This window comes from Fukomys damarensis, unplaced genomic scaffold (assembly GCF_012274545.1).
Source record: "Fukomys damarensis isolate Sample0158 unplaced genomic scaffold, DMR_v1.0_HiC HiC_scaffold_4, whole genome shotgun sequence".
Lineage (NCBI taxonomy): Eukaryota > Metazoa > Chordata > Mammalia > Rodentia > Bathyergidae > Fukomys > Fukomys damarensis.
This window is the reverse complement of record NW_022900916.1, coordinates 17680635-17691934: the sequence shown is the minus strand read 5'-3', so window position 1 is coordinate 17691934 and position 11300 is coordinate 17680635. Positions and strand designations below refer to the sequence as shown.

Here is an 11300-nt window from a genome sequence, read left to right as displayed (position 1 = left end):
TTCTCTATGGAAAATAGATACACACACACACACACACACGCAAACACACACACGTGCATGCATACATTTTTGGAGTGGGGTAGGAAGAACTCTCAAGCCCTTTCCTCCCACACCTTCTGCAGAAATCTCCGCTGTGTGCACAAATGATCATATGCTCCAGGGTAGACACAGAACATTTTCTAAGCAACTATAATTTAAAGCTAGTGAAATAATTCCAGGTGGTAATATTTTTACCACTAAACTCTGCAAATGCAAATTTACAAATTTAACTCAAGTGAGAATTGGTTAGGCAAGAGATTCCGGGTAAGATTATAATATTCATGAATGGTAAAAGGTTTTGTTTTGCAGTTGTGTTTAATTTAGATGTGTCAGCATTTCAGCAGAAAAGTTTATGATTTTTCTGATTGCAGTTTTATCATGCATTGAAATAACCTTTAATTAAAGATTTTAATAAAGACAAGAGTAGCATAACATCATTTTTCTTACTTTTCTTTTAAAAATTTCATTTTATTCATATACATAAATATACACTCTTAAGTACCCATATAATATTACAGTGTCAACAAATCATGAAACTAAAATATATAAAGAAATTTGATGGAATCCAAAAATGTATTTAGTTTCTATATCCTAGAGATGCTGTATACATTTTGTTTGCAGATATGATGAAAAAATGACTTTGACTCTCCAGCAAAGGGCCACTTACAAAGAAAAGTATTTTTACTCTTTTCTCTTTATCTTTCACTGAATTTGATGCCATAGATACTTAATTGTATATGAAGCAAAAGAAACTATTCAAAATGGCTTCATTTTTCTACTTTGTTTACTATTACACCCAGTTAGAGTGATAGATTAACCTATTTTGAGATGCAAGCCAATTATGTTTGACACACACACATATATCTGTAATATTCATCAATATTTTGCAATAAGTTTGTTTCTAAATCACTTAAAAATGGACAGCTGGTTAACAAAATTAACTTTTAGGAAAAAAGTCTTGTCATACCTTCTGTTGTGAAAATGTGAAAGCTACTTTTAAAAATATAAATACTCCTTATAAGGCCAAATTTTGTTAATTCTACCTTAGTTTTAAAATAACCGATGACCCTTTTAATGTGAACACTGTATTCCTATTATATTTTAACTAAGTAAAAGCTCCAATAATCTCTGCCAAAGATTTTTCTTTGTCCTATGACAATTTGGATTAAATTGTCAATTTAAAATGATTACACATGAGAAAATATGAAGACAAGAAATATCCTAATACTTAAGAATAATAGGAATTTTAAAAATTATTTGATATTAGATTAAACTTAATAAGTGCCTTGAAGGCAAATGCATCTTTTAAACTCATTATCTGTGCTGTGTATTCTATTTAATATTAAAAGATACTGATTAAATAAAATCAATCACACCCCTTTGTAGTCACACCTCTCATTTGATTAAATACAAAGATAAAGTTCCCATGTTAATTCTGATTAAAAATATATTACATTTAGAATTATATGCTCATGATAATCATCAGAAAACTAAAACATTTACTCTGCTCATCCTTGATTTGAAAAATATGTACAAGAGACTAACAGAAGAAATACAATATCTGAGTTTATTTTCTAACATGTCATTGCTTTAAAAAAAAAAACTAGGTATGGTTTTCTTATTGTAACTCAGGAATAAACTACCAATGGGTGTGTTCATTTCATACATACTCTTTGACCAAACACTTTTATAAATAGGTTGTTTTGTTCACCTTATTCTTGGTGAATTGCTAATATTGCTCTCAGAAGGCTGAGTGTTGCTGGGGGAAATTCTCAGGGATGGTGGCTTCCTCTCTTCTATATTCATAACTTACATCCTCAGCTTGATTTCACTTGATCCTGTTTCTCATCCTTAGTCACCTGCTTTCCCGTTCTCAGAGAAGTGGTGGCATATTGCCAGAGCCTGACCTCCTCCATCTTACTGCCTCACCTGCTCTCAGTCTCTAACAGTTGCTGATTCGTGATTCCTATTGCTCTGAGAAAGAGAAAGCCTCCAGCCATAGATCTCCACAAATTATCAAGTCTCTATTTCCTGCTACTAAGATGGCAGCAAAGGTTCGGGATGTTTATTATTCTACCTGAAATAGTCTTTGGCCTCTTGACCTCAGAATTGTTCCACTCATTTGTATTATGGTTGAGGTCCCTGTAGGTTTCTGCACTGTTTCCATCAAAGTAAATACATACCTCCTTTTTCTCCCTCATTAGGCACACAAGAGAAACACAACAGGAACCATACAATGCTTGTTCGTATGGGCTTCTTCTGACACATCTGAAATGGCTTTTAAAGAATTCTTTGATTTTTAAATTTTTAACAATTCCCTCTGCATTTTTCTGATCATATTTTTATAGCCTAGATACTTAGCTAGGTTAACATACATATTTTTATGAATTAAATACTATGCTACTAACTGCTGCAGGAGGCACCTTCTAAAACTGAGGACAATTGTCTACCCAGTGATACTGTTAAACCAACACCTTAAGAAAATTGTCACTACTTTGGGACTATAAATCATTATCCTGTCTATATTTAAATGCCCACAATTGCCTTCAAAATTTCTTTCATAACTTTCATTTACATTTTTGGTATAAGTGAGGGGGGCAGTATCTGTCTGATTTTCTTGCATTGCATTGGCTGCTCTTCTGGCCACTTGGACACCCATAATCTCATGCTGGGATTTCCAGTAAATCTCTCTCTACAGACACACATGCACGGTGCATATATTCTTCCAAGCAGAAAGGGTCTACAATTTCTCTCTGAAGGATACTTAAAGGATGTTTTATTTTGGCTGCTTGAGAGTCCTGAGTTTCCTGATCCATAGCACAGAGAATAAATATATCTAGGAGAAAGCATTTAATCAGGATTTGTAGATGAGAAAAATGGAAGGTTTGCATGGATGTCTTTCAGTGTTTATTTAGACTTTATGTTTCAATTTAGAGCTGGAAAAGAAAGTAATTTTTACAAATGGCTTTGAACTGGGCCTGTTAGAAACTACACACATTTCTCTCACACTATCCATTGTTTCAGCAGTTATGTGGACTGAGTTGGACTGAGAAGTCAGGAATATTATTAGAACCAGGAAGTTTTCAATGCAATTTTTACCAAACCTATTGTCAATGCATCTTCAAAATAACTTCAAAATGAAGCAATTATTTCTGTGTGACTTTCTTGTCAACATCATAATCACTTCTTTGCATTATAAATCTGCAGTTGCAATATAGTTATATTATACAGATACATTTTAAAAATTAGTATTCCTGAGTACCTTAATTATCTCTAGGGCTACCCTAGGCAAGTTCTCCTTCTGTGCTACTTTTAGATGCATTGGGTTCTTCAGGTTTATCCCAATGCTGTGCAAATGTGAAGGTGTCTAAGGTTTTCACCTCCTTAGATGTAGAGTTCTTTTATGTATTCTTTTTGTTCCTGTTGCTTTCCTGAAGTTATAATGGGTAAAGGATTAAAATATCTGTGTTCTGAGATCTTCCTACCTATCTCCAGATCTAACATCTGCCAGAATCTTCCTTCATACAGCTTGGATTTGTGGAGAAAAATCTATGTTCGTGGCCCTCTCTTCTGCAAGGACACACAAATGCCTAAGGAGTTCCTCCTTGCTTTTTATCCAATTTTCCTACTAGCCTTCATCATCGGCAAATTTTATAGAGTATTATGTGTGTGATATATCAAATATTCTTGAAAATTTGTGTTTTGTGCTCTAATTTCCACAGAATTCAGGCTTTAGGAATTTAGCAGACTTTTCTCTCTTTCCTTTCTCATGCACTTGTGCAAGTAAATGCGTACACACACACACACACACACACACACACACACGGACACACACCATGCCTTTCCAATGTGACTTAGAGTGATGGTGAGAGAAAGTTAAAGATATACTGTCATGGTGACCATCATTAGTGCATTGAATCACCTCTTTTAAAATTACTCTCAAGTTAAAATCTTATTTCTTATCAAATTGTACTTTAGTTTTCCTAATACTAATGGGATATTTTTTTCTCATTTCCAAAATATAATGAAATAAAATCAACACCACACACTATGATTATACCTGAAAGACACTGAATACTTTAAGGACAGAATGGGATTTAGACTGGAAAGTAGAATAATAGAAATAATAAAGGGAAATTTTTAAATGCAGTGGGAAGTGTTTATGAAGAATGAATGAAGCCAGAATTCATTCCACCAAAATATGAATGAAATGCTAATATTAAGGTTGCAAAAAGGCCTGTAATTTAGCTAGGAATGTTTACCAGTACACTTTAATGGAAGAAGTTGTATTTTGGATAATTAATTTCACACAGCCAATCCTACTCCGCATTTTGTACTTCTTATTTTAAAAAGATATTCATTGATTTGACCCATAGACACAAATATTAGATCAAGGAAATGTATCTTTAAGGTATTCATTTATTTCAGAAAAGTATAGTGATATAACAAATTTTATTGATATTTTGTTTTCAGTTTGACGTTTTTTTCAGATTTAATATGAACTTCTCTTTTTCAGCAGAATCTGCCCACTTCAGGAGTTTCAGTTCCTGAGGTGCGTAAGAAAAACAAGCAAAAAACATTTTTCACACTTGCAATTGTAGTTCATCATATTATACACGTATTGTTATTGCAAAATGTGTTGTACTGAATGACTGACAAACTAATATTAATTTTATATTATTTTCCCCATATTCTGATATTTATAAATTCATTCCTTTAGATCTTCATTGATGAGGTAGACTTAAAATTTTCAAATCTGAATTTGTAATGAGAATTAGAAGTACAACAAAGTATGTAACAAAAATTTACAGAAAAAAATAGGAGTTACTTTGCAAAGAATTTTAATCAGTGTGTAAAATAGCGTCATCTCTGTTTGTTATGTTTAAATATAAATATATTGCAGAAAAATTCAAAACAATTCAATCCCTTTGAGCCTCAAAATGTAGATATTAATAATGGCATGTGGAGAATATCTTGCTCACTTTGAAGTGTCTGTTACTTTTAAAAGACTACATCTACATTAATCATGTAGCACATCGTGTACAAAGTCATTGGAATAAAATATAGACACAGAATACATTTCTCTTATTTTGAAAATAAATGTATGCGTTGCCACAGCACTTATTTTTTGTAAAGTCCTTGCTTTACCTTTGCATTAATGAAGCAAAGTGTTCTGTGGCAATATTTTATTCAGTTGTTATTATCCCTATAAGAAATGCCCAAATGCTAGCTACTGTTTGTTTCAGAACTGAATCTGCTTTTTTGCAAAAATCTACTTATATGTGTAAACCAGAACGATAGGAACTTAATTAACAAATAACATAATTGCATAAAAGTTTAATCTCTCCTCCCCACCAAGAACTACTTTGTGAATCAGTATAGATTGCCTGAATAAATTAAAGTCAAACTTTCACTTTTATCCAAATACATACAAGCAAATAGACTAGGAGATATGCTTATTTTGTGTTTTATTTTAAAACATATGATAAAATTATTTTGTATTATCTAAATGAGTTTATATTAATATGACTGTAAAATAATTTTTAAAATTATATTTGTGGTAGAAATATAGAAAAGTTTATCATTTCATGAATTATTTAAGTTTGAGATGATTACTTTTTTATCACCAACATTTTTACTATTTTTGCTCCTGTTATGGGTTTATCACGAAATAGAGGCATTGGTTTTGAGAAATAAATTTCTCTCAAGTTTTGCTACTCTCCAAACACCTCCCATATTTAACTATATAATTTAATTAGGATTGAAGGTACATCAGAATTGCTGTTTTTGTATTTTTCATGTTTTAAAGCCTGTTTTACTGATGTAAAACTATTCCACTATTCCTCTTCCATCATGTAAGATTTTTTTTACATATATTGTTCCAAGTTTTCTTAAACCCAAATGAGCATATATGCATAAGGTAGTGTGTGAATATACATAGATAACATTCAGGTTAGGAAAGGTATGTTCCATTATCAGGAACAAATGCTCTAGGTTTAACTAAAGTACCTGTGGGAAAACATAAAGATATATAAAGACATTAAACACTTAAAATATATAAATGCATAATCCTTGGCTTCACATGTAACATAGGTTCAGGGGCTTTCTGTGAAGACGCCTTTTCTAGCTGGATGTGGTGGATAGCCCTCCTCGTCTTATTGCCCATGACGTTCACCCTAAATTTTTAAAATTATGATAAAAACTCCAGGACATCTATGAAGCAATTTCAGCATAAAAAATTGTGAAGCAATTGAGTTTAACAAAAAACCTCATTTTCTTTTCTTTTTTATCCTGAAAGCACAGTTGTATCTAAACTGGACTGCTTTTCTTACCCATACTACACACATACACACACACACACACACACACACACACACACACAGAAAAGCACACAGTACTTTTTATTATTGTCTTTCCATAGAACAAAAATTATTTTTCATAGGAATTAATGTTTCATTATATACTCATAATTAAATGGTGTGAGTGATAATTAAATTACACGATCACAATAACAAGTTTTATTTGGAACTGGCAAAAAAAGATTGGGACTACCCAGAAATCACTCTGTTAAACATTTAGCTGAACCAGTGGGGATAAGTGTGGGCATCTCCTAGTAGAGAGCTTCTCCTCCCTTTTAAGTTTCTGTTGCTGGCAACAACAAGCAGTGCACTTAGCATAGTTGTCTGTGAGTAGAGTTGAAGCTGGTTAAAAATTTATCTTTATATAGTTATAAATATGAAATAATATATGTGTATAATTTATATACATGACACACACAATATACGTATACACATATATAATTTTGGAATTATGCTGCCATATACTAAGACACAGCCAAAATTAAATTACTCTGACACAGACGCATTTCTAAATTTTGTTCTCTCTAATCAGGGTTTCTTTAACAGAAATCTGGTAGTTTTTCCTCAAAATACAATTATCCTAGAAAAAACTATGCACATCATGTGCAATGTGTAAAAACCATCAGATAACATCATATAATATATACTTACATCGGCAAATGAGTAGCCCTGCCAGGTTCTTTACCACAAGGCTTCATTACTTTTTATTTTGTTGCTTCTCATCTTTCAAGGACAGATCAATATCAACACCACATATACTCTTAAGTTCTGGTGAGGTAGTGAACAGGTAAAGTAAATGAAGTACTTCATGACAACACTTGTTGCTTACTAGTACCACCTAGGACTAAATGAACTTAGTAATAAAATACTATAAACATTTATATTTTTAAAATTAATGCCATTGGCTGAGTACCTATTTTATGCTAGTACTGTTATCTCCATTTTCCCGATTAATTCTTAAACAAACTTCTCATGTTATAGATGAACCAAATAGTTATTTAATGGTGGTATATAATCCACCCCAATTTACATAGTAAGACACAATTCACTTTTGAAATTTGAATTCTAAACCCACACTTTTACTTTTTCCCAAGGTCATTTTGTTTTCATTGAAATAAGCACTTTTTATAGTTTTTTAAAAATGGAAATCAATATACTATATCCCTTACAATATTTCTGTGAATATATATATATATATATATATATATATATATATATATATATAATGTTTTTAAATGAAGGCTCATTAGCTAGTTAGCAATTTTGCAGCAACTTCCAAGATTTAGAGCCTTCCTCATTTTCAAAATGAATTTGTTTCCTTTGGACAGTAGAATGTTCAAATGTGAAATTACATGTAAATGCTAATTAAATGTATGACTTTACAGGAGCAAGCTGGTTTCTCTGAGTTCTTAATTTTTGTGAGCCATGATGAATATGTAAGAGAGACCCTAAGTGCGGTGCCTATGTGTGTGATACCTTGGGTAAGAGTCTGCACTTTCTCAGAGATTCCTATGGCCTTGCTCAAGTGGCAGAAAAGCCTAAGTTTCCATGCAGGCCGGTCTTGTGGTGGCAGAGAGAAGGTGTTGCAGGATGCAAATGGCAGATGCTGTTGGCAGCAGAGACTTGGTTTTGTAGCTTTGCTCCAATCCAAGTGCTTTTCTGCTGTCTGCCTCGCATGCTGAGATTGGACAAAAAGAAGAAAATCCCACGGTTGTGGTAATCATCACTTGCTGCTTGTAGTTGGCTGGTGATCGATAGCAGCAGGTTTAAATACAGTGGTAAACAACCGTTGGGAGAAAGCAGTTTTCACTAACGTACAAAACTCTACCTCTGAGAATCAGCATGGTGTAGAAAAAGATTTTTCAGAGCACGTATTTAAAATAAGGCATTTTTATTTCATTCATTTCATCTTTCTGTTTTCTGTGAATGGTCTCTTTGGCTTTTCTTCTCTGTTTATTATGATGATTGTGCTTTTGGAATTCTAATACAATATATTCCCCAGTTAAGATTTGTTGTGCTACTTGTGGAGTCCAGAGATCACAAAACACTGCATTCTGTATTTAAAATGTTGGCATAGAAAACACAAATGGCTGATATTTGAAAATGCTCAAATATCAATAAGCATATTTTATATTTTGCTGTCATATGTTCTATATTCTTTCATGACTCTTTCAGTTGCAGTAGTTCTTTTCGGTGTTTGAATAATTTCTATTGATTAAAGCAACAATTTTCCAACTCGTTATATCTAGTATAGTTTATCTAGCAGAAGGCAGAAATCTGCCTTAATTATAACAATGTAATTTATTTGGTAGTTTAGAGCCCAAAATTTAGAAAAGAAAGTGAAAGTTAAGTGGTTACTGTTGAAACCTTTTATTCACAGACCAATTTTATACTGAACGATGAGGTAAAATAAGGTTGGAGAGATTTTCCTGAAACTTTTAAATAACTTTAACATTAGGAGTTAACTCTTTTGCACACCATACTAGAGCTCTGCCAGTCAGGGTAAAATAACCACACAGAAAGGGTAGTGAGGTCTTCGTGGGCAGCAGACTTTTCAAGGATGTAACTGCTTTGTCTTCCCTACTCCAGAAGTAGTAATAGATGTAGGTGAATATATCTAACTATCCTCCTATTGGCTGATATTACTTAAATAAAGTATATTTAATATCTCAGTATATTTCTATTCAAGTTGGAAATACACATGAAACAAGTATAGTAATAAGGAAATTCTGGAATTAATAAAAATATTATGAATCTTTCCTATTTTCACATTTTTTTTTTTTTCCTGAGACAGCATCTCACTATGTAGTTGAGACTGACCTGGAACTCACTATGTAGCCAGGCTGGTCTTCAACTCACAGCGATCCTCCTGCCTCAGCCTCCTGAGTGCTGGGATTACAGGCGTGCGCCACCATGCCTGGCTTCCTATTTTTACATTTTCAACCTTGATTATTTCCAGAAATTCTACCTACTGGCATTTTTCTCCAAAACAAAGAAATCAGTTGGTAATCTTGACATATGCATTTGTTTAAATGAATGTTTACCATTTCAGCATTGGCCAGATTATGTGATAAAATATACATAAATATTTACATATTGAGATTTTTAAAAATTGCCATGTACTCTGTTTTCATATAAGTCATAATAAAAATACAGTGAATATTTAATTCTTCAAATTTTTTTATGATTTAAAACACACTATTGGGCCTGAGATTTAGCTCAGTGGTTCTGGCACCTGCCTTGCAAGAGCAAGGACTGGAGTTCCATCCCCGGAACAAAAAAAAAAGAAGTTAAAGACACATTGTCATTAATCCTCCTCAAAATACCCTACCCTCACTTCAAGCACACTTGTCCCTTGTCCCTTATCCTTGAAACTTTCTGCAGCAGCTCTGGTGGCCTTTGTTGTGAGTGTCTTTAGTTGTACTACTGTGGCTTCCTTCATATCCTGAATATGTGTAAAACGTGAGCCTTTCATGATTATTCTACATTTCAAAAATAAATCTCATCAATCTAAAACTCATTTTAGGTTTAAAAGAATTGTGTTGTTTTCAAAACTGTGTACTGTAGGACTTTTATTTCATCTTGTCCCAGTCCAGTCAGAAGGATTTATTCACAAAAGAATAAGAAGTCCCTTATCCACTGGTATCTCAGGTAGTTGGAAGTTCTTACCACACAGAAATTGTATAATCCTATGTGTGGTCAAGAATAAAATAAGGCTAAAGATCACTTCATTGTTCTAAATGCACACTTATACAGTATGTCTTAAGTTTTCATTATTTTTACATATATATAATATATATAACAATATACATATATATAATTTTATAAAAATACCCAGATCTTGTGTAGCTAACTTACATTTTTGTTTGTCTTCTAATCTAACCATTTAAATAAGAAAATGCTAAATAATAATTAATAAAAGATATGCCAGAAAAATTGTATTAAAGTGTTTCTTTCCTATTGTAGATTTTTAACAAATATTGATCCCATATTTTATAAACTTATATTGAAGAATGAGGGGATAAAGTCTCTCTGGACTTAACAACAGTTTTTTAACTCAACACCAGCTATGCGTTTTCATATATAAACACTGAGCTTCTCTAAACGTATGTCTAATGTAGCTGGTAAAATTTTTCATATTTATATATTTGGAAGTAAAATAAATAATTTGCATAATGTCAGTATAAATGAGCACCCAAGAAGGGACCCTCAATTCACATTTTTCATGATGATTTTTATGTATCAAGCACAATGTTAAGGAACTTATTGATTTTTTAATTTATACTAAGCCTTCCACAAATTTCAGTAATAAATAACACTATTTCCCATTTGCATTAAGTGTGAAGTCTCCAGATTATATAATCACTAAGTAACAGAAATCTGGTTCATCTCAGCTTTGCAGATGTAAACTTCATCCTATAATTCACTATTATTCATTACTTTCATTAAAGGATCAATATTTTTGTCAGAAATTATATTCTAAAGAATATGAACTTCAGAAATAATATTACACCACCCATTTTCAACCATACACATAATGAATCCAGTGTTTTTACAGCATGAAAAAGCAAGGTAATTACACCGATCAGCATTTATTTTGCTCAAAGAAGATTTCTTATCCAACTAGCCCTAATATATCTGAAAATTTTATATTTTAAAGCTACTTTAATATATTTTTTCCTTTTTTTTTCAGCTTTAATTGAGTTTATTGGTACATTTTAGGGATACAGTTTTCTTAAGCCGGGTGTGGTGGCGCACACCTGTAATCCCAGCACTCGGGAGGCTGAGGCAGGAGGATCACTGTGACTTTGAGAACAGTCTGGGCTATATGGTGAGTTCCAGATCAGTCTCAACTACATAGTGAGACCCTATCTCAGAGGAAAAAAAACCAAAAAAACAAAA

The 11300-nt window shown here is 32.4% G+C and overlaps 1 protein-coding gene across 12 annotated transcripts in view; it reads left to right on the top strand.

The window, feature by feature from the left end:
* Dgkb (diacylglycerol kinase beta) overlaps positions 1 to 11300 on the top strand; it is a 609362-nt gene that overhangs the window by 206495 nt on the left and 391567 nt on the right. For 8 of the 12 annotated variants that reach the window (XM_010643347.3, XM_010643348.3, XM_010643346.3 and 5 more), the window contains one exon: positions 4556 to 4591. The exons of 2 other annotated variants lie outside the window; for them this stretch is intronic. In XM_010643347.3, coding sequence (XP_010641649.1) covers positions 4556 to 4591 — 36 coding nt within the window. The remainder of the gene's footprint in view (positions 1 to 4555; positions 4592 to 11300) is intronic. 2 more of the 12 variants (XM_019210540.2, XM_019210539.2) reach the window with 1 other exon arrangement.